Consider the following 24,315-nt stretch of genomic DNA (forward strand, 5'->3'; position numbering starts at 1 on the left):
GCATTTTCTTTATCATAAATGTCATGGACTTTAATTGGGGCAGCAAATTTTTGTTCTGAGAAATTCACGAGAGGGAAAAAATGTACTTGCTTTGGAAGTGACCAGAATCTAAGTTTTCAGCCCACAAGTTCACAGTTTACATTTTTTTAAATTGAAGGATTTGACAGTGGTGCTTTTAATTCTAAATGAGATTTTCACCGGAAATAGAAATTCCACCTCTAATCCTTCTTACCCCACTGATTTCTAGTTTGTGTTTAGCATCAGTTTCATTACCAGGTCTCAAATTCAAAACAATGAGATAGTCAGCTCTTAATCAATCCAACCAATGAAGGTGAAAAGTGACAAGAAAATCTGACACCACAGCAAATATGAAAGTGAATACAAAAATATCAGGCTTTGTGACACACTAGGCTGAAATGGTGGAGGTTGGGAGGGGCAAGGAGAAGGTATGTCTTTCTACATATATAGGACTTTCAAATATAATGTGTATGTGTATGTATAAAACTAATGTTAAAAATTAGCAAGCACTTCCTAAGCACACACCAGCTCAGAAGGAAAAATGACTCAAAAATAAGCTGCATGCCAAAAATACACAGAGTGAAGCTGGCCTGGGATTCAACATTTCCCATACATAAATCACCCCACATCATCTAGTTCTATAACCGAATTTAAGCTTCTTCCGGTATTTACCTTCATCTGATGTAATGAAGAGATGGCTGAGATTTCTCTTGTGGGTACTGGCATGACACCTACCAGTCCCGAGACACTCATCTTGCTATGCAATTCATAGCTCACCTTGGGCCCAGTATTTCCCCCTCCACAAGCACTATGCTGAAGAGATGTGTATTACCTCGAGGTCTCAAGCCCAGGGATAAATCTCCTATGATATCCTTTCAATTACTCTCACCTGGTATTTCCCCTCACCCTCTCCAAATCGCAATTCCCACATTCTAAACAACATGCATCTTCCATTTGTCCTTTAAAGCTCGGATGAGGGGAGTGGCTTCCCCCGAAAACACATGCGACCCCACTGTCGCAGCTCGTCTTCAATCCCCTTGATCCTACTAACACAAAATAACTTAAAAAAGAGATATAAACAGGTTGATGCCCCAGGGTCTATTCTAGGCTAAAAGACATAACTCATCTTTTCTCCATGAGAAACTGAATGTCCTCGTGAATTCCTCACCTATTTATGTTGATGGAGGTGGTGTCTTAACCTCCTTCTACATTCACTCTGAGAGTGTGATTTCTCCACTCCCAGAGAACAGAATTGACACCATTCATAAAAATGTAATTCCAATGGAAAGTTCTTTCTCACCGAACACAGCACTACTGGGGTCGGGCCTGAGCAGTCAGACACTTAGAACAAAGACGGGAGATGCTTCCAAAACCCAGCCTCCGTGACTCGAGCACGAAAATCATTACCCCCCAATGAATGCTGTTGAGCTCACAGATTTACTTCCTCCACCCCAACCCTCAAGCAAATTTTATCAGCTCAGGTGGGTGCTCAGCATATTTGCCAAGTCTTCCAGAAAAATCAAGATTTTTCTCCAACATTCCAAAGACTTGTCCTGTCACTTTTTACAGGAAATATATCTAATAGAGCCTCAATAAATCAAATAGCGTAGCATTATGGAAAGCACATTCAACCAGGTCAAGCCTGGTCACCAAGGTGCCTCGCTCAGATGTGCCAATCAGGAAATGCCTTCTGTTATTAGCTGAGCCGACCCCTCAAAATTCACATGTTGAAATCTAACTCCCACAACCTCAGAATATAACTTTATTTGGAGACAGGGTCTTTATAGAGTGAATCAAGTTAAAGTTAGGTCATTAGGGTGGGCCCTGATCCAATATGACTGGTATCCTTATAAAAAGGGGAAATTCGGACAAAGAGACACACATAGAGAGAAGATGATGTGAAGAGACACAGGGAGAAGAAGGCCACTATAAGCCAAGGAGACAGGCCTGGACCAGAGTCCTCCCTCACAGCCCCCAGAAGGAACCAACCCTGCCCACACCTTGATTTTGGACTTCCAGCCTCCAAAATGTTGACACGATAATTGTCTCTTATCAAATCCACATCGTTTGTGGGACTTTGTTATGGCAGTCCTAGCAAACTAATACACCTTCTGTTCTAAAATGACCTTACTGGGGGCTGGCCCCGTGGCCGACTGATTAAGTTTGTATGCTCCGCTTTGGCGGCCTGGGGTTCACTGGTTCAGATCCTGGCATGGACCTACACACCGCCCATCTAGCCATGCTGTGGTGGCATCCCACATAGAGGAACTAGAATGACTTACAACTAAGATATACAACTATGTACTGGGGCTTTGGGAAGGAAAAAAAAAGAATATTCTCTGTATCCAAACCACCACTTACTAATGAGAACGTCAAGCAAAGTGGGATAATGAGCCCCGCCGCCAGCAGTGAAGTCACACACTCTCCTTTCCTTCTTTGTCTTCCCAGAACTAGCTTTGAATCCACAGACTGGGGTGAAGGGGACAGGGAGTGAAGGCTCCCCTCTACTTAGCTGGTTTAGGAAAGCAAATCTCATCTATGCTGAGATGCAATAAGACAACAGTCATTTCCATGTGGACCATGTGGTCACTGAGACCTGTAAGGCAGAGAGGTTCGGTGAAAGCAATGTGGGGTTGTCGACAGAGCACTGGACTGAGAGTCTAGCCCTGTTCAGCGAGCTCCTAGCTCTGGCTTTGCCACTAAGCAGCTAGGTGGTCGGAAATAAGTGCACCAGTGAATAAAGGAATAGGGAGGATCCAGAACATAGTGGCTCAGTTGTCCCTTATCCCTTATCTATGACCTAATAGCATATTTCTGGCAGTCGGTGAACTCCTGAAATTGTCTGCAAAGTTGCAGGTGTGTACATAGGTGCGTTTTTCTTATGAGAGGATACACAGCTTGCATCAGATATTTTACACGATGTAAAAAGCCTAGAAATTTGCACAAGGGGATCTTGGAAGGTTCCTTTTTGCCCTAACACTCTGCAAGGTGGGTAGGCTGTGGGTGCTTGCCACATCTTTGCCAAGGCCCCTGTGCACATCCCAAAGGTACCTGCCCCCCTCCAGACTTCAGCCTGGGTCCCTCAACCCTCGGAGAATCACTTCACTACTAGCCCTGCTGCCACTTGCTTCTAGGAGACATCAGCAAGATCTGTTTTGGCGACAGCCCAAGGGACAGACTTGCCTACAAAGATTTGCCTATATGGGTCAGGAAACATGTCACCATGCCCTCTTAAGTTACTAACAAGAACACACAAATGAAGTGTTCAAGGGTTTCACCCATTAATAAAACCACATTGCACCTGCCAAAGCTAGCCACCCATGAAACACCAAAGCGGGCTGCGGAAGCTGGAAATCCACACTCAGCCAGAGACAGGCGGGAGCGGGGCTGCAAAATCAGCCCAGGAAGACGAACGATCTGTGGCCATCTGCAGGGACAGGCGCGGACGGGCCCTCGCCTCCCGTTCAGGGAGCCCCAAGCTCCATCTATGCCAGTCCACTCACTCGTGCCAGGTGGGCAGGCTGGGAGCCCACGGACGACTGTAGGGGCAGAGGCAGCCAGCTCCCCGGATCAGGAAGGTCTTCCCTCTCACCATGCGGCCCTTGCATGAACGGTCACGGTTGTAAATGATGGCAGCTACATGTATGTTTTTGTTACTCCAGCTTTCTAGTGAGGGGAACCCCCTGTGCTGGTGTTCTATGCTCTTGGCTTCAAACCTCCCACCTGGGAGAACAGATCCAGAGCAGGGGAACACGGCCTGGGGCCTGCAGCCATGAAATCCACAGTGGATGCTCTCCAAAATGATCCTTCTCAAAGAGGACACGTTAAAAAAAAAGATCAACCCTGCAGTTAGAAATGGATTAAACGGAAGATGATGGAGAATCATCACCACAGGCCCTTTAATGATTTTTTTTAACAATTAACAGTGAGTGGATGTTCTCTCCATGCCAGGCTGTGTGAGAAGGGCAGTATATTCTCTCAGTGAATCCTCTCACAATACCTGACAGCTGATGAACCAAGCATGCCTCGCCCAGTTCTCAGAGCCGGTAAGTGGCCGAGAAGGGACTCAGAGTCTGACAGGCTCCCTCTGAAGTCAGAGTTCTGCTGCTGCTCAGCCTCTGACCGTGGACGCTGGGGATCTTTTATTCTGGTGGAATTCTTTTAGATACAAGAAATTTCCCTTTAGACACAGAAAAAAATATACATCTTGTCTTTGCATCACTTTAGAAAGTAAATCTAAAGTGACCTTGCCCCAGGAGGCTGTGTGAATTTTATAATAAAAAACAACTAAGCAAAATAAATAAACATGTTCCCGATAAGGAACTGGTTTCAGCAGATGTCATTTCTGCCTTTAGTTTGTGACTACTCTGTCCAGCCTGAGGAGCTCGATTAACCACCATCAGTTATAGACCAGAGCAGTGCGGCCCAGACGTCCCCAGATATTTTCCACCAGAGCTTGAGATCCTTCTTCGGCCAGCTGGCACAGTCTTAGTCCATTCGGGCTGCTGAAACAGAAAACCACAGACTGGGTGGCTTATAAACAACAGACATTTATTTCTCACAGTTCTGAAGGCTGGAAGTCCACGATCAAGGCTCCCATAGACTCGGTGTCTGGTGAGGGCCCGATTCTTGGTTCACAGTGGGTCATCTTCTCGCTGTCCTCACATGATGGAAGGGATGAGTGAGCTCACGGAGGTCTCTTTTATAAGGGCACTAATCCCATTCATGAGGGCTGCACCCTCATGACCTCATCACCTCCCAAAGGTCCCACCTCCTCGTACCATCACACTGGGGGTAGGTTTCAACATATGAATTTTGGGGGGACACAAACATTCAGTTGAGAGCACGTGCGCACACACACACACACTCATACCCTCCAGTGAGCTAGGGTTACAAGCTAATGTGCGTGGGGCGGGACGGTTCTGTGAAAGGCACAGAAACGGGCCATGGAAATCTGTGTTGAACTCAAGAAGCATTTATCAAATCCCCAGTGTCTGCACAGCATTCTTTTCCTTTTCATTATATAGTGAATGAGCCAGGCCTAACCTCCTCATGCCAGGAAAGTAACAACAGAGGGCGAGCAGGCCTGGCATTCTGATATTTTTCTTTAACACGCATCCTGTTTTCCTCTCTCTGCCTTAAAACCTCTTTCCCCATCTATCACTTTCCCATCTTCCGATTACCTGGAGCAGGGCCCCAAATTCCCTTTCCACACCACAGGAACCGAACAGCCACGGCGGGTAGAAGAATCTAGCAAGTCAAAGTGTCACAGTGCCCCGCGAGCAGCTGGCTTGGCTGACAGTTCCAAGGGCAGTATTGCTGTTTCACAACGTTTATCACACTCTAATTAATTTCAAAACAATGTCTCTCAAGTCCTTTGCCTCCACGCACCAGGCAGGGAGGGGACAACCCTCAAGTGGTTTCCAGGTCCAATTAAGGCTTAACAGCAGAGGCGAGGGCTGTGGCACATGGGGAGGGTGGCTCTCCCATGGGGGCCATCAAAGATTGCACCCAGAAACCCTCGGAGACATACCAGCACAGCGCTGGCCTGCTCCTTCCTAGGCCAAGTGTCACCAACACCTTTAGCACCCAGACTTGTGAGTGTGGCTGTCCCATTCGCAGCTGTCCCACACTATCTGGAGCAGGGGAACATCGTGTCCAGAGACACGTTCCCCTGGTGCTGAAGGCTGGAATGCAGCTTCCGAGGTGTCTGGGCTGCTGGCGGCACCTGGCTCTCTGCCCAGCTGGCCTTCGCCTGTGAACAGCTGCTGATGCAGATGGTCAACCTCAGGCAAAAGTACGTGAGAGCGCGGGATCAAAGATCGGAAGTGGGAGCGGCGGACATGAACTAGAGGGGTGTAAAGAGCGTGAGCAGTTACGCACTGCGGTAACCTCCAAGAAAGAAAACAGCAGGGCAGTACCCCAACGGTTCAGGCCATGTGGATGGTCTCTAACAGCAAATCTACTCTGCACCTGCTTCAGAGAGAGTGGCTGCTTACGCTGTGGTCCGAGAAGTCTTCATTCTGGGCTCAGGAGGAGACTAAGGATAAAGTCATTTTCTCCTAGTGTACTCAGCCAGGGCACAGGGAAGAATCGCCAGGTGCATTTACCCATCACCACCAAGGACACGATTCGGGCACCCACCTCTGTGATTTCAGGGAGCTTGGGAGGCCTCTGTGCTCAGAAGAAAAAATCTGCACCCTTTAAAGAGTTAACGTTGGAAACTTTACCTGGGACTTGCAACTAACTCTATGAAGCATGGCACTAAGTGGTTATCAGTCACTTCCACCTTAGAGTGAATGATGTCATGAGAATTAGAGCATGTGGTGTCTGTGAAGGGAGGGCAGCTGGGGAAAGAGATTTCCTGAGGCTCTAGGAGAGGGTATTTCCCAGGCTTGTGCTCATCAATAGATGTCATCCTGGGGAGATCCGGAGATAACCGGGTTGTTAACACAAGAATGGAGGAGCCATGAATCCATACGACTAGCTTATTATTTAATAAGGATATATTAATAGGCATTTTTACAGTGGGGGTAATGCACTTCCCCAAATTTACATTCTCCATTTTAGAGAACACTGACATTTCCTGAATCCGGCCAAGGGTCTGTGTAGAACACAGTGTTCTGTGGTCAGAACAGAGAGAAAAGTCTGTCCCGCTGACCCTTCAGAACTCTTTTGAGCCTGATACCCTCTTCCTGACGACAGGAGTCCCTTGAAGGGTGCATCAGAAATGATTCCAGTTACCTGGCGCCTTTCTTCTGGGATAGGAATCCTTACACCAGGGAGCTGAGGCTCGCTGAGGGCATCGAGCAATTAGAAAAGGACTCCAGGACTGACTCAGGGGGACTCCAATAAAATCAAACTCAAATTAACAAAAAAGGCACAAATCGACGAAAGCTCTCCGAGCCACAGGGCAACTCCCAGGTCCACACTAGCTGTTAGAGAACAGTCTGTGAAATAAGTCACCAAATGAGCAACCTCATGAACTGATCAATAAGGTCGCTCGATGTTCTGCAGCCGAGGCTGATGGGAGAGGAACAGTTCATCTGAGGGGACCCATGTGTTCCCGAAAGGGTTAGTGCAAAGCAAAATTTTCCAAATCAAAGAGGGAACTCGTTAATTAAAAGGACCTTGTGCGGAATCCCACTGGAATGTGAAAAATTAACTCCTAATTTCTCCTTTGCATAGGTTTACATTTCTAAGCATGGAAATTTTCTAAAAGTGGGGCCCCATGACTATGACACGACCACTGCCTGTGACACGAAGTCTAAACGATGAGAGACCCCAAATTCTACTGCTCTGCTCACTCACTGCCCTCTCGTAAAATCCTGTAATCGAGAAGGAGCGTTTTGGGTGGACCACAAAGTGTGACTGGACTTGGCAGGTGACTGGATCAGTCAGGGTTATCCAGAGAAACAGAACCGATAGAACCAGAGAAACAGAAACAACAAATAAAGAGATTTATTACAAGGCACTGACTCATGATTATGGACGCTGACAGGTCCCAAGATCTGCAGGGTGAGTCAGCAAGTTCGAGTCCAATGAGAGCTGATAGTTCCAGCCCAAAGACCAGCACGCTCGAGAGCCAGGAAGAGTCGATGTTTCAACATGAATCCAAAGGCAGGAAAAAGCCAACGTCCCAGTTCAAAGGCAGAAGGCATTCCTCTTATTCAAGGATGGGTCAGCCTTTTGGTTCTATTCAGGCCTCCCACTGATTGGACGAGGCCCACTCACACTAGGGAGGTCAATCTGCTTTACTCAGTCTACCAATTCAAATGTGAATCTCACCCAAAAACACCCTCACAGACACACCCAGCATAATGTTTGACCGAATGTCTGGGCACCCCATGGCTCAGTCAAGTAGACACAAAAAATTAACTACCGCAGTGGTGATGGCTATTTTCTACAAGAGAGAATATGGGAGCAGGTGTCACAGACACACATGAAGTTGAGGATCCCAGAGGGAACTTGGCCAACACGGAGGGCCCAACCACAGGGTTGGCACGGGACCTCCAGGTGGGGAAAGTGCCTTAGCCTCAGGCCCTCTGCGCAATCTGGCAGCCAGAGTCCCAAATGGACACCAGAAGCACCTGCCTGGGGTTGAACTTTGTTCTATTGTGAATAGTGCCACTACAAGGGGCAATTAATACTCATATTGCTATCAAGCATTAAACCCCAGCTAATATAATATTACATCTTGGCATTTCGAGCAATTTTCTTCGGAAAGTTCCAACCCTCCCTTATCCGGGACCTTGTTTGGACTCACGACTCCCTGAGGAAGTATTAACACGCTCTGTTTGCTGATAAAGAAACTGAATTACAGAGAGTTTCGGGTGGTGTGGCAAAGGCTCCACGGTAAGAGTCCCCGCCTTCCCTCCCAGGATTCCACAGTGCTCACAGCCCCCTGCCTTGCCTTCCTCCTGCCTCCACAGCTTCGTCTGACCAGCCTCCCTTCCTCCACAGAGAGAGGGGCCAATGGCAGGCACACTGGGGGCCAGCCTCTCCACTGAACCTGGTGGTTCACGGCCACAGGCCTTTCTGGACTTCACCGCACTGCTTGCCTCTACTGATTTCCCATGACAGACCGGGCTTTAAGATCAGTGCAGCTTCCTCCAGAAGCCCTCACTCTCCCAGGAGCCACCACAAGCCCAGGGGTCCTCAGGCCCCACTGGTCTGTCAACTCTGGGGACAGCTGGAGGCAGCCATGAACCTCAACCCAGAACACCCCGCTCTTCCCTCACCTGACTCACTCACTCACCCCAATAATCTGCTTTAGCCACATTTCCTAAAAATACTCTTCGCTTCTCTGTTACACTAATACATTGTATTTCAGGCCTGTTTGCATTCTTCCTTAGAAATGCCCGTACGGGTAGGGGTGAAAACATGCAGAATGTTACAGCACTTACTCGTCTCTGCTCTGCTGGGCTCAGCACACAAATCTGAAAAGGAAATCTTTCCACATGGGATGGGAATTGGATGTAAAACCTTTTCACACAGGATGGTAATTGGATGTAAAACCTTTTCACACTGGACAGGAATTGGTGGCATAAAGGAAAACGGCTGGGGTCGGAGGAGAAAGAAAGAAACCAACAAGGACACAGATTTCAGCTGGGCACACAACGGAGGCCCATGCTTCGTTCTTCTCACACCTGCCCTCCGCAGGCACACGGCCAGCTGCACGGTCACGGTCACCGCATAAGCAGCTGCAGAATGGCCTCTCCATCCAAGCCACTCAACACATGTCAGAAACCTGGAGAACATCTAAAGAAAGCCACAAGCCAGGCTGAACTCCCTCAGCCATCCCCTAGAAGCTGTTTTCCGCAGCGGAGGCCAAAGGAAGTCATTATTTCCACTGCACAGTGGTCCCCTCTTTTGAGCTCATCCTCCCCCAAGCTAATGTCCCTGCTGGCTTCCCTCGGCCATCTTGGAAGAGCTTCCTGCCTTCCCCAGCATTTCTAAGAACTTTAGCTCTATCCTGTAATTCTGTAGAGGATAATGACAGCTCTCCATCGTTGCCTTCCTGGAGGGAAGGAGGTAAAATAAGTATTGCGTGCCTCCATCTTTCTGTTTCATCTCAAGATCTCCTTGACTGGCCTTCCTTTCTCCTAACACATATTTAATACATTTTCCTCTATCTGGAAGGGAAACACAGTGGGGAACACTGACTGGGTGTTGTTGGCTGCAGAGAATGCACTCAGGAGGGGAGAGGAGAGGGGACCGGAGCGGAGCAGGTGGCTGCCTTGGGGGGAAAGCCAGAGCTCAGAGCCCAGCTGGAGCAGTATTGATGTCTTTCCCATCACAAAGGTCATGGGTCACAGACACGTGGATGAGCAAAGAGGGAAGCCTCCAGAATGCCAACTCTGCTCTGCCTTTTTCAGGTCTAGAACCTTAGCTCAGTACATCGGCCTGAACTTGGAGCCACTGCTCCATGAGTATGAAATCAGCTCCTTAAAAAAATGTAAATGGTTGAAAACAAAAGCATGAGACTGAATGATGGCCCCTCAACAAAGACAGACTGGAGTCTCCCAAAGTCTGGAATTTGGGGCCTTCACCCGCTCCACACACACACACAGGGAGTGGCCGGGCAGAGATGGTCAATGGCCGGAAGGAGGAAACCAATCCAGCCAGACATCATAACGAAGGATCGTGAGAAAAAAGGAACAGGAAGCCAAGGCTGAGTATTTCTCTAACTGTATTATCTCTTTCGCACACTTAGCGAGCACCATGATCTGGCCAGAGAAATGATTAACAACAATCCTGAAATAGGAGAGCCTAACGTCTGAAAATTTCCTGAACGTCAGCAATAGGGATCTTATTTATCTAGGCTTTATTCCCCCCTTAGTAACAGAAAACATCGGCATACACAAGGAGACCTCCAGCACCATCACGGCATCCCATTGGCATGTTCAGATGACCAAAATTAGCCTTATCTCCTCGCAGAATATCTTCAGGTGCCGCCATTGAATTCGGTTCCGTACGCATAACAAAGACAGTCACAACCAGCGGCCGTTGATCATGCCTGCGCCCCGGAGGCTGCTGAGAAGCAGTCATGGATGCATATGTGAGTAATATATCCGCGCATATGGAAAAAAATACTAACACCAAAGAAGTTTCCCAGACTTCTTCCCCTTTCATTTTCTCTGCTCTTCCTCTGAATAGCTTGTCTTGAACGCTGCAGTTGCCAAGACAGAAGAATTCACTGCTGGAGAAGAAAACAAAATTCTGTTATTCAAACTTTCTTTCCTTGAGCAGAAGGAGGGTAGTGAAAGTGGCTGGTGAGATTTCTTCAGCAGGAAGAAGGTTAGTTCTCCGTTTAGCTACCAGGTAGTACAAAGCATCGCCAGCAGAAGTGGGAATGCAGGTGAGGTGACCTCAAGGCCCCCGCAAGGAGTCCTAAACTTCCACCTAGCTCTGAACGTGACTTGCATGAAATGACTTATTCCTAGGGCCAGCCCCGCGGTGTAGTGGTTAAGTTCAGCATGCTCTGTTTCTGCAGCCTGGGTTCACAGGTTGGGATCCCAAGTGCGATCCTAGCCCACTCATCAGCCATGTTGTGGTGGCAACCCACATACAAAGTGGAGGAAGACTGGCACAGATGTTAGCTCAAGGCTAGTCTTCCTTAAGCAAAAAAAAAAAAAGAGGAGGATTGGCAAGAGATGTTAGCTCAGGGCTAATCTTCCTCAGCAAAAAAAAAGAAAGAAAGAAAGAAATGACTTATTCCCTCCAAATGCCCCCTCTCCAGCTCTCACCTTGCTGCTGTGTGCATTCTGTAGACTACGGGGACAGGAGTGAGAGAAGCAAGAAGAGGCAGAAGGAGCAGGCTACACCAGTTCACTTCCCTCTTTTCAGAGATGCTAAGAGGATTAAAGAGGTAATTGTTGCTTCTGGAGCTCTTCAGCTATAAGATGCTCCATAAATACCAATAACCACCCCCACAAGGGAATACACATTTCATCACAGTGGAGGTAAACGCTGCAGCAGCCTGCGAGAAAGACACGATGCAACACAGCGGGATCTTCTGCCACCCGGCGTGGACCCAGAGTCACTACGGGAGACCAGAGCTGCCTGGACTGCTGGCATCTAATATGCCTACCCATTTCCATGTGACCATCCAATGTGCACTTATTAAGCACCGACTGTCTGCCTGAGGGGCAGTGGAGCCATAGTGGTTAAGGACATGGGCCCTGGAGCTAGGCTGCCTGGTGGGAATCTCAGCTCTGCCAACTCACTAGCCATCTGATCCCCAGCAAATGACTTAAACTCTGTGCCCCTGTAACATGGGGACAATCACAGAGGTCATTACGAGGATTCTACAGATTCCGTGTCCAGTGGTTGGCACAGTGTGTGATACAGAAGGCACTGCCATGAAACTATCGTATTTTACTTATTCCTGGAGTATTTTAAATTAGATTATTTTAGCACTAAAATTGAGACAAAGGAGGAAGGATTTAGCAATTAGAAGTGGATTAAGGGGCCAGCCTGGTGGCGCAGTGGTTACGTTTGCACGTTCTGCTTTGGCGGCCGGGGGTTCATGGGTTCGGATCCCGGGTGCAGACATGGCACCGCTTGGCTAAGCCATGCTGTGGGAGGCGCCCCACATAGAAAGCAGGGGAAGATGGGCACAGGTATTAGCTCAGGGCCAGTCTTCCTCAGCAAAAAGAGGATTGGCAGCAGTTAGCTCAGGCCTAATCTTCCTCAGAAAAAAAAAAAAAGTGGATTAAGCACTCATGCATGGATAATAGAGAAGTAGAAGGTGAGGCCCTTGAAGGTGGAGCTTACCGGAGCCCCAACCAAGAAGGGTGTTGTAGTGTTTTTATCTTTCGCCGCCAGGCAGTGGCATATATAAAGGGAGTGGGGAGAAGAGTATTTATCACAGACATTGTTTAGAATCGCTGGCACAGTGACAACAAAGCAGACCGACTTTTAGTCGATGTTATCACTGTTTGCAGTTCTATGTAGGCAATGCCATCTCTTAGCTCCTGCCCCCAAATGCTCCCTTTGCCTCAGTCCATCCATGCATGCCAGGATCTCACTCAAAAGAGAAATCCCTGCTCACCTGAATCTCCGACTAGGAGGCCTGGAGTCCATCCCAGGTAACAAGCAGGCTTCCCTCCACTGCAGTTCCTGAGATGACTTACACAAAGCCACAAGCACGCCGGGGCGTGAACCCCCACCCTCTTGCGCAGCTGCGCGGCTAAGACCAGCGGTTGTCAAAGTGTGGTCCCTACAGCCCCAGCAGCACCTGGGACCCTGGTAGAAATGCAACTTCCCCAAACCCGTCACAGACCTACTTTGTCGGCAGTCCAGGGGTGGGGTCCGGTGGTCTGTGTTTTGGGGTTTTTTTTAATTATTTTATTGAGGTCACATTGGTTCATAACATTGTGTAAATTTCAGGTGGACATCATTCTATTTCCGCTTCTGTATAGAGCGCATCGTGTTTTCACAAGCCCTCCAGGGTATTTGGACAGATGTGCAAGTTTGGGAACCACCAGCTTTAAGACAGTTACTTAAATTTGTCAGTCACAGTTTCCTCCGGCAGCAAAGAGGGTTAATATCATAGGGCTACAATTTAAGAATTAAATGAGATAATATAGGCCCTAAGCGTGGTGGGCACTCAATACTCTGTGCCTATTAGGATCAGTGTCAGCGGAAAAGATTCATAGAACAGCAGAACTCAGAAACAGCTGGAGTAAGACTGGAATCCATGACAGCTCTGGTTTTCAGGGAAGTGGTGTAAGGACAGTCCCAGGAGAGAAGTTAAGGGAAACTGGTAGATATTACTGTCCAAGGTCCCCCAGGATCCTGGGGTCACTAATCCACATTACCTGTGACCCATCGAGACTCCCACAGACTCCGGCTCCTCAAGCATCTTAGCGGTTGGGCATCCCAGGAAATAAAAGCATACCCTTTTTTATTGTCAAAATAAAGGTAACAGGAGTTTTTAGAAGACGCCTCCAGAGAGAGGAGTGGTGATGTCTGAGTTCAAATACTGGCATTTAAAACGCAGAACGGAAGTCTTTAGAACACATTCTGAATGGCTGAAGGGTATTTTTAGTAAGCCAGGCGATAAGAAGCATCATGTCCAGACTGACGGAGTGTCTGGAATTCAAGAGCTAGGGAGAGAACACGCTGGAAGAACCCCTTCTTGGATTATGTACCACCATCACCTGAAACCACTCTGGCAGAGGTCATGAGGGCCTCCTAACAGCCGAATGCTGTGGACACTTGTCAATCATCTTGTCCCCTCTGGCATCTTGACTGCTCCGCCTCCCTCAACATCCTCCTTCGACTCCCAACACACCTCCTGTCTTAATTCTCCTGTCCCCTGACCTCCCTTCACAGTCTCCTCCGGGGCCCCTCTCCCCCAGCCCAGGTGGCTGCCAAGTCTCATCCTGTCTCCTCCAGCCTGTCTGCTGAATCCCATCCTTCCTGCTCTGGAGTCTGCACTGTGCGTATGAAGATAGCGGAATGGTCCAGGTCAGATGCCATCTCTTAATCTGGGCCCTCTCGCTTGCTCTGTCACCTAAAATGGGTACAGGAGTAGACAAAGAAGAGGACGGTCTTCTCTCTTTGGCCTTCTCCTCTTCTCCTGCCTGATTTTCTCTCTGGCAGCTCATCCCCTTGGGCACAGGGGTGACTTTCATAGCTACCTCCAGCCTCAAGTCGATCCTGAGCACTAGACTTTTATATCCAACCACCTACTTACTCCCACCTGGATGTCCCACCAGCATCTCAAGATCAAGATATCTGGAGGGCTGGCCCGGTGGCACTGCGGTCACCTGTTCCACTTCGGCAGCCCAGGGTTTGCCGGTTCGGATCCCAGGTGTGGATCTACGCACTGCTTGTCAAGCCATGCTGTGGCATGCATGTCACATACAAAGTAGAGGAAGATGGGCATGGACGTTAACTCAGGGTCAGTCTTCCTCAGCAAAAAAGAAGAGGATTGGCTCAGGGCTAATCTTCCTCAAAAAAAAAAAAAAGAAGATATCTCAAAGTGAACCCATTATCCCTCCCATAACATCCATTCCTCTCTCTGTATACTTCACTCCAATTCTATACTGACAGGACTTGGAGCAAGGGAAGCGAAGAGCTAGGTTTGGTGGGAATGAAGAGTGGTAAGCCTATTGATAGGGGGTTTATAGAGCTAGACAAAGCAGGTGCTAGTAAGACATAAGTATGACTCATCCCAAATCCAAGTTCAAAGTAGGGTACAAAAATTTAGGTGGAAATACTTATAACATTTAACATCAAATTACCCTCCTAGTTTCATCTGCCACCTTTGAAACAAACCAAGAGCATATGAACCTTCACTACAGATTCCCAAAATATAAAACCCTGACACGATAAGAGAAATCTCCACAAAGAAAGATAACCATCTTCTCTGGATAAGAATCTAAATTCGAACTCATTAGACAGGATCTTTATTTCATTTTCCAGTTCCATTGAACAGTTGCGTTGTAATTATCCTACCCTGCAAATCATCTGCAGGCCCATGGAGCTTCTCCCCTGATTTGGGAGAGGCCCAAAATAGATGCACGCTCTGTGATCTCTTACCGCCCTCCCCATCTGCCAGTCATCTTAGCCAACGGCACCATCTAGTCACCCAAGAAATCTGGAAGTTACTCTAGCCTTTTCTCTCATCCCCATGCACCACCACGAAATACAAACTCAACAGTTCCCATAGTGTCTGCTTTCTAGACTGTGCTCAAATGAGCGTTGCTCTCCCGGTCCCTTCCCCTCTCACCCCCATCTCCACCGGCACTTCCACAGCGCAGGGAGCAGTCACCTCCTGCTTGGCACTCGCCAGTAAATGCTTCTTGTTTAATGTCCCCTATGCTTATTTCACAAAAATGGGGAGGAGAACCAGTTCCAAAACACACTCCTCCGGAAACTCACCCCTAATATTATATTAAATATGACTCATTCGACATGGTAGGAAAGGAAGGGCAGAGGAGGCAACTTCCATGCCCCTGAACACAACTACATAATAGTTCCCAAGTTCAGATCTAGGAGGGGTTAAAACCTCACAGAATACCCAAAAGAACTGAAAGGAGGGACTTGAACAGACAGCTGATATATGCTCATAGCAGCACTATTTACAGCAGCCAAAAGATGGATCAACCCAAGTGCCCATTGATGGATGAATGGATAAACAAGGTGTGGTCTGGCCATACAGCAGATATGACTCAGCCCTGAAAAGGAATGAAATTCTGTCACATGCTACAACATGGACGAACCTTGAGGACATTATAATAAGTGAAATAAATCAGGCACAACAAGCCAAATACTGTCTGATTCTACTGATATGAGGCACCTACAGTAGTCAGATTCATAGAGACAGAAGGTAGAATGGCACGTGCCAGGAACTCAGGAGTGAGGGGATAAGGGGAATTACTGTTTAGTGGGTTTTAGTTTGGGAAGATAAAAACGGATGGTGGTGATGGTTGCACAACAATGTGAATGTACTTAATACCACTGAACTGTATACTTTAAAAGGGTTAAAATGGGAAAATTTATGTTATGGATACTTTTCTACAATCAAAAAAATGGTAAAAAACCAAACAACTCTGGGGCCAGCCCAGTGGCATAGTGGTTAAGTTCGTGCACTACGCTTCAGCAGCCGAGGGTTTGTGGGTTCAGAACCCGGGCACAGACCTACACACCGCTCATCAAGCCATGCATGCTGTGACGGCATCCCACATATGAAAAATAGAGAAAGATTGGCACGTATGTTAGATCAGGGCCAATCTTCCTCACCAAAAAAAAAAAAAAAAAAAACCCTCATGAAAGAGGTCCCGGTTAGGGGCACCATCACAGACGACCCACTTGCCCTTCCTCCCTCTCCAGTGATTTCCTAAAATCTCTGTTAGTGAAACTGCCAGCCTCCCATCCAACTTAGAAGTGAAAAGAAGATCCAAAGGGACTTAAGAAAAGTCTAATCAAAAACAATTCCTTTTATTATATTGCAAAATAGTTTAGATCACAAACATATTTATTAGGTAATGCAAACATTAAATTCTGTTAGCATATAGGGCGTGTTTTTGTGATAAATGAATCCCAGTTTAAAAATACGTTCTAGAATTGCCTTCTCAGTATACACAATTCTGAGAAAGAGATTCTAAAAGACTGTTCCACCAGATTCTCCCAAGGGCAGGGACCTCTGAACAGTCTTCCTGGATCGAGTCTCCATCTGTCGCTAAAGATAAAGATTATCTGTGCAAATTTCAAATCTTTTTCCCCACTACTTATCACCTTTCCATGGCTCCCCAAGGCCAGCAGGACAACAGCCAGTTCTGGAGTGAGAGGCAGTAAGCTGGGCCATTAGGAGAGCTAACTCTGGGCCTTCTAGTCACCACCACCCCCCCCCACCCCGCCCCAGTAGACTCCCTGGCTTGAATCCCAGCTCCACCCCTTGCTGTTTGAAAGACCGTGTGTAACTCTTAGCCTCTCTGGGCCCAGTTTTCCCATCTGTAAAATGGAGACAATGACAGTTCCTACCTCTTAGAGTTGTTACGAGGATTAAATGAATTAATATCTATAAAACGCTCAGACACTGTCTTGCACATAATAAAGACCATGTTATTATTTTGATGTACAAGGATCTTCAAGACGTGGCCACAGCCTACTTTTTCCAAGTGCAACTTCAGCGCTGGATTCCTGCACGGATCCTCCCGCTAGCCAATCTTCACCAGCGTGCCACGCCGTTTCTGCCTCCAGCCTCTGCCTGTGCTGTTCCTTCCGCCTGCAGGCTCTCTTCCTTCCGCCCCACACTGGCCTAGCAAACTCTTCAAGGGATCCAGCTCACCACGGACGGCTTTCCTGACTCCTGGACAGGCTTGTGCCCACTTCTCTCTGCGTTTCCGTCGGCCCTTGCCCATGAGCAGAGCAATCCCCATCTTGGACACTCGTCTGCTTACCTGGCTCCCGGGAGGAAGGGACTGTGCTACTCATCCATGCACACGTGGCCTCAAGCTAGGGCCTGGCACATAGAAGATCTCCAACAGCAGCTGAACGAATGAATGAATGAACATTGAACGCAGAAAGAGTGAGACTGAGAGCAGGAATGGAGGGGGAGGAAGGAATGAGCCAGGTGAAGCCAGCTGGAATAACGTTGCATGAGGCCTCCACGTAAGAAGAGGTGTGCTCGAGGGGGAGAACAAGAAGGAAAGCTTTGAATCACAGGAATCACAGAATCAGAGGATACGCTGGGCTGAGCCATCAGTGATGTGCACAGACCACCGGAGGCTCACGGGTCTCGCCGGGGTCGAAGCCATCAGTGCACGGGATAAATTTAGACGTGAATAAATAGAGACAAAAGACGGGGAATTGCATGGATAGCATGTCACCTGTATCTCAAAAGACCCTCACACCCCAGTAAAGTGAGTTATACACACAAAATGGCTCTGTACTGGAGAAAGGAAAGCAGTAAGAAGGGCAGAGAAAAGTCAGATTAAATGGGGACTGGCAGTGAAGCCCAGAAACGTTTTCAATGTGTCTTCCTCAATATTGCACTGGCAGTGACGGAAGAAATCTGACATCCATTGAGCGGGTGCAGACATGGGTGGAGAATCCAGGTTGGGGTGGAGGGGCCAGTGCTCTGGTCCTGTCCTTCTTGATTCTCAGTACTTATGAGCTGAAGGGCCCTCGGCCAGCATCCTGGCAGCTGCTGACCTTGAACCCTGAGGTTTTTGGTTGGTGAGCTGTAGTCAAAGACCCAGGACACACTTCATGTGGTTACCTGATACACAGAGCCAGCCCCACAGCAGCCACTAAAACGTGTGTTCGCCATCTTGAAGGAGATGCTTGAACAAGAAGTCAACATTGAGAACACGTGCTCTCAGGCCGCAAAGTAAACACGAAAGAGAATCATAAAGGAACCGCCCCCCCCCCCCACCCACCCACCCCAGTTTGCCCTCAGACACACTGCTCCAGGCAGGGGCTAACTCCCACTTTCCAAGAGGAGAAGCCCACTTCCCGCAGGCTACAGGGCCATGTGCACAGGCGGAAACTCAGCAGGCAATGAAGGGCACAGCCTCCAACCTCTGATGGACACTGGCAAACGAGAAAGTAGAACTAAAAACAAACATGTAGAAAAACACACCTGGGGAGAACGGAGGACGATGAGAAGGCGCTCATGGGACCCTGATGGAAAGAAGACAGGTCAAGCCCCACCCACACTGGGGCCCTGTTCAGTATGGAGGTGGCGGTGCCTTATTGGGTCATGATGCACAGTTCGAGCTGGGACTGGGTTTCTTGGGATTCAAAAGGCACATATAGTATTTTGGGGAAAGACGGACAATATGAGAAAATGCCCAGGATATGTCATTTAATGAGAAATGGAAGAAATATATAATATGAAAGTAATTCCATTAACTATTTATGTATAGAAAAAGTCTGGGCAATAAATAAAAATCTTAACAGTGGTTATTTCTGAGTAGCCAGATTACAGCCTATTTTTATATTCATCTTCAAGTCTTTATATATCATACAGAGGTGGGGGGGGAAGCACACTTTCCTTAATTTACACAAACAAGCCTATGTGTACTATATAGAAAGCCAAAGTTTTCAAAAGCTTTAGGGAAAATCCTTATAAAACTGGGAAGCAAATGCAGCCCCAAGGTTAGCCGTGTTGACAGAATCATGGACATTTTGAGACACTCTGAAAAACCTAATTATCTGGTTGCTTTCTAATATGTGAAAATTTGGCATCATTTAGATATATCTTTGGATCCAAAGAAAAATTCAAAGCAATCAGGCAGAAACTCACCATCCTTTTTTCTGGTATTCATCCATTTACTTAAATATCAGAATACGCCCTAAAGAAAAAGTTCCGTACTTAAGAAGAAGAAGAACCTAGTAAACCAAAAGAGTGGGGACAGAGACAAAAATCTGCCAGGAATGACAAGGTTCTGCAAGACCTGATTACATGCAAAGACTTAAAAAAAGAATAATTTAACACGTGCATTTTCCAAATCCCTGGAAAGGATCATTTCAACTAAATTGTTCTCCAAGTAAAATGTAACATTATTTTCACCAGAAGCTGCAAATTTAAAAATTGGATTCTCAAAACCTTATTAAATAATATTATACTATAAACACTTTTGCCCAAGCATTTTATTATATTAGGTTTTCCTGGGGAAAAAGTTCTCAGGGTTCTCACATAGTAAGCTGTTCTTAGGTAGTTATTTGTTTAAGAAATGGTAATTCCTGTGAAAGGTGTGTCTTCTATTTTCCAAATCTATGGCACAGGGTGGCAAACCAAATAAAAGAACATTATGCAAATACTGCCTTCCTGGGTATGCCTAAGTGGAAGCAGCGAGTATCTTCCTGGCTGCCTGCACATCCACAGGGAAGGCCTGGCTCAGAGGAAAGAGTTAACTCCGGGCAGGATGCTGTGTGGGCTGCAGAGGGCACAGAAGATCTGGGATTGGGAAGAGGGTGCTAAATAATGAATAAGAAGAGGCACCGCCAGCCCTCCGATACCTAATTATTTGCTTGCCTGAACCCAATAAGCAAAACAACCACATGAAAGGAAAGGATGACAAAGACAGAGGCTAATTCTTCTCAAACCTTCTGGAAATTCTGGTTCAGAAGGGGCAGGCGTGGTCTAGGATTTGGGTGTAGACGAGACCTAGGGCTCCTGCAAGCCTAAACCACTGCACATGTTCCTGCCCCAGGGACTGGAAGTTGGGGGGGGTCAAAGGTGGGAAGGGTCCCCACTCGGGGGCCGGTCTTCCCTGGAAAATGCAGGATGCTTCCTCCTTGCTATGGGCTGCCCAACAGTCTCTTACTGCTCTCAGCCCCAGGCCACCCTGGGAAAACCTCTCCCCCCGACTGGGGACCCGCAGTCATCCCACACTCAGCTCTCCTCTGCAGCTGGGAACCAGGCTCATCCCCCAGGTGTCCAAAACGTTCTGGTTCCACCTTTGCACAGGAGCCCACAACCTGGCTTTTATTCTCCCCAATCATACTTCACTATTTTAAAATCACTTTAAAAAAATACTTGAATAAAATCAGCAGATCATATGAATGACATGGGTAGACTGTATCAATGTCAACATCCTGGTTGTGAAACTGTGCTATAATGTTGTAAGATGTTGCCATTGGGGGAAACCACATAAAGGGATCTCTCTGTATTATTCCTTAGAACTTCACGTAAATCTACAATTACCGCAATAAAAATTTCAATTAAAAAAAAAACAAAGAGGAGCTGGCCTGGTGGCATAGCGGTTAAGTTCACACACTCTGCTTCGGTGGCCCAGGGTTCGCTGGTTCAGATCCCAGGCGTGGACCTAGCACCACTCATCAAGCCATGCTGTGGCAGGCATCCCACATAGAAAATAGAGGAAGACGGGCACAGATGTTAGCTCAGGGCCAATCTTCCTCAGCAAAAAGAGGAGGATTGGCAGCGGATGTTAGCTCAGGGCCAATCTTCCTCCAAAAAACAACAACAACAACAACAAAGAGGGGGCCGGCCCCGTGTCCAAGTGGTTAAGTTCACGTGCTCCACTTTGGTGGCCCGGGGTTTCACTGGTTCTGATCCTGGCACAGACATGGAACCGCCCATCAGGCCATGCTGAGGCAGTGTCCCACATAGCACAACCAGAGGGACCTACAACTAGCATATACAACCATGTGCTGGGGGGCTCTGGGGAGAAGAAGAAGAAGAAGAAGAAAAGATTGGCAATGGATGTTAAGGTGCCAATCTTTAAAAGAAAAAAAAACCCAAAAAATATATTTTATAAGCTTATTCATGTAAATAAAGACCAATAAAGAGGTCATCCTACTTACAGACAGTCATATAAACGAAGCCTGGCTTCTATAGTTCATTTATTCAGCAAATACATGTCGGTCCCCAGTGTGCCGGTTAGGAGGCCAGGCATTACAAAGTCTGTCTCAGCTGATGTTCTCGGAAAATGAACAGTGATGGGAGAAAAGTGAAGGAGGCGGCCCTTGTGTAACTGACATTTTCATTTTTTTACCAGAGGTGAAAACGTTTAGACACGCATTAAATAACTGTACTCTTTAGGCCGGGACATTGTTCACACAAGAATCCATCAGTTACCAGACAGTTGGAATCCATCCTTTCTAACAGTCAAGAAAACACGAGGGTGGATTCCCAACCACCAACTCTTACTATCTACCACATGCGAAGCGTGGCAGCATCTTTCCATTCCTTCTGCTCTCTGCACATTTGCATATTTATTGCATATTTTTGCATATGCAATAATTGCATATTTTTTGCAATAAATATTGCATTATTGCATATTTATTGCTGGTCGTACTTATCAAAGTATTTTTAATCCATTATCTCATTTGCTCCTTACAATATTTATCAATACTTTTACATGAAGAAACGGAAGTTAACTCTCTCAAATATTGGTCAATTCTTGATTACTCAGAAATTGATGATTCAAGATCATTTTAGCCTTTTTCTGGCCTCCTCCTATCTTTCAGGACATTTTACTACATTTCCACCAGTGGGTAAGCAGTAGTGAAGAGACAGAGAGAATGGGTCTTGAGTCAGAGAGGTGAAGTCGCAGCCCAGCTCCATGACTCAACAGGTGACCTTGCATTTAGCCTCCCTGAACCTCAGTCTCTTCATCTGCAACACGGGGGTATACCCCACATCACAGGGCCAAAGGGATGATTAAATGCGACAACGTAGATGGAACATGTGGTGGTTGCTCTTTAGTCAAAAGTTGTTCTTAAAGTAAGATTGGGTCAATAGAAATAAAAACTAACAACCACAGTGAAATTTTTGGGCTATCAGAGAATTATCTGTAAGAATCCCTGAATTCATGAGTAACTGAAGATTGTAATTAGTGGCTGCTGCAGAAATGCTCAGATGAGCAGGACGATTTCTTTTTTATTTTTGTTTATCTGAGTTGGCCATTCTCTTACCCTTCAGTTACAAGTCTACCATTAAAGCTCTGCATGGAACTCAAATCCACCAAACTCTGAGTACTTTCCGCGTGTGTTCTCAGCAGATTTCCGCATTATGGCTGTACATGCAAATGCCCGATGTCCAGAATGGCTGGGGAATGAGTGTGTGTTAATCTAGCCTTCTGCTTAAGAGAATTGCCTTATGAACCACACATAAGTGCCCAAATTTCAAAGGATATGAAATATGAAAACATATTTGGGGTGAATATACTGAGCACTCCTTTCTGCCTGGTCTGACATTAGCCACTAATGCCAAACTTCTCAAATTACAGTATGTGTGCAGGGGCAGTGAAGGCACGAGATCATGATGCCCATCTTCCTGCAGCATCAGTGGTCCTCGGCGGGAGTCTGTGAAACACCCAGAGACACCTGAGTTCCTGTGCTTACTCCTCCCCACACGGGAGAACACTCTGGGGGAAGGCTGAAAAGCGCTACTGAGAGGGAGGGAAAATACCATTTTATTGAGCACGCATCTGCCAAGGCCTGTGCTAGGGGTTTGCACATCCATCATCTTAGTTAATTTCTTACTTAGTCATTCAACAATCCTGGAAAGAAGAGGGGGGAACAGCCAGTGACTTTTATTATTGTTTTGGGATACACTTGAACCAGGCTTTCAGAAGCCAGCTCAGTATTTGCATCACATCCTGCAAGTCGCCAGCCCAAGGTGAGAAAAAAGCACCAAGAACTTGGTAGTGAAAACACACCAGCAACAACCTCAGACGTGAGAAAACTGGTTGATAAAGATACAGATGTGCTGGCGGGTTACAAATTCTTGTTGTTTACTTAAAAAGGTCAAATTTGAATAGAAACAAATGACCAAATTTATTAATAAATATTAATAAGCACCAACACACAAGATACTCATATATATATATTTAAAAAAATAAACTCTCAGAGTTTATTTTCATTCCCTAACCCAACTTGTCAGGAAATAAGTTTGCCCCTGACACGAATCCCAGCCGCTGTTTGCTCCACAGAATTTTGCCAAGAGATACCCCTTCTCTGGTGTGATGCTCATTTCTTCTTCCCAGCCCACTCAGAACGTTCTTTGTCCATGCTCTCATTAATTAAGCGCTGCCCTCTCAGCTATTCTCACCAACATGAGAAGACCCCATTACCTTAATTGGTTAGAATTAAATGCTGCTGACTCAAGTCACCCCACTGAGCCTGTTTTGTCTGTGCTTTTTATCCCTCTCCCATTGAATAACACAAACAACAAAGAAATTTTGTCTCGTGAGCCCCAATGCGATATCCAAATATCAGCTCTTTCTATTTTTGTTGTCCTTGTTACTATCATATTTTACACCCATTCAGTCCGACTGCCTTGAGACTCTCAGAGATACGGCCAAATGCTTATCAGCAGTTTAACAGGCCAGAAATACAAATTGTTCATTCGGGAAAATATGCTCATAAAAGAATGCATTTATTATTATTCATGAAATTAACAGAATTTGGGCTTTGGCGAAACACTAAAACTATTGTGAACACACACGCATCTTCTGTCATGGACCCGCAAAAGAGCTAAAGATCCTGCTGTATGCAAAAGATGTCAGAAGTCTGGTTGGGAATATTCAGGTGAAGTAGACAGCAGAGAACAGTGTTGACTGCATATTTAGGAAACAGAGAGTTAGTTGCTCCCAAGAAAAGCAGTCTTTGGTTTCTGTGATGAGCAACAAACTTCTTCCTCCAAAGATGTGGCAAAACCACACAGTCTCCACTCAGCGTAGCTGGTCTCCTATTAGGAGCCCGTATGGACTACATTAGCAGAGGAAGAACGCCTAAAAATAACTGTGAAAGATTTCAGAGGCTGGCGCGCTGCTTGTCAGTTGGCTTCCTTTAAAAACGTGTCTT

At 46.8% G+C, this 24,315-nt stretch overlaps 1 protein-coding gene across 5 annotated transcripts in view; it reads right to left on the bottom strand.

The window, feature by feature from the left end:
* CAMK1D (calcium/calmodulin dependent protein kinase ID) overlaps positions 1–24,315 on the bottom strand; it is a 390,312-nt gene that overhangs the window by 289,730 nt on the left and 76,267 nt on the right. Inside the window, exon 1 of one of the 5 annotated variants that reach the window (XM_008531538.2) lies at positions 10,619–10,668. The exons of the other annotated variants lie outside the window; for them this stretch is intronic. Coding sequence (XP_008529760.2) covers positions 10,619–10,653 — 35 coding nt within the window. The 5' untranslated portion in view covers positions 10,654–10,668. Of the gene's footprint in view, positions 1–10,618; positions 10,669–24,315 lie in introns of those variants that run through there. 5 annotated transcript variants of the gene reach the window in all.

This window comes from Equus przewalskii, chromosome 30 (assembly GCF_037783145.1).
Source record: "Equus przewalskii isolate Varuska chromosome 30, EquPr2, whole genome shotgun sequence".
Classification (NCBI taxonomy): domain Eukaryota; kingdom Metazoa; phylum Chordata; class Mammalia; order Perissodactyla; family Equidae; genus Equus; species Equus przewalskii.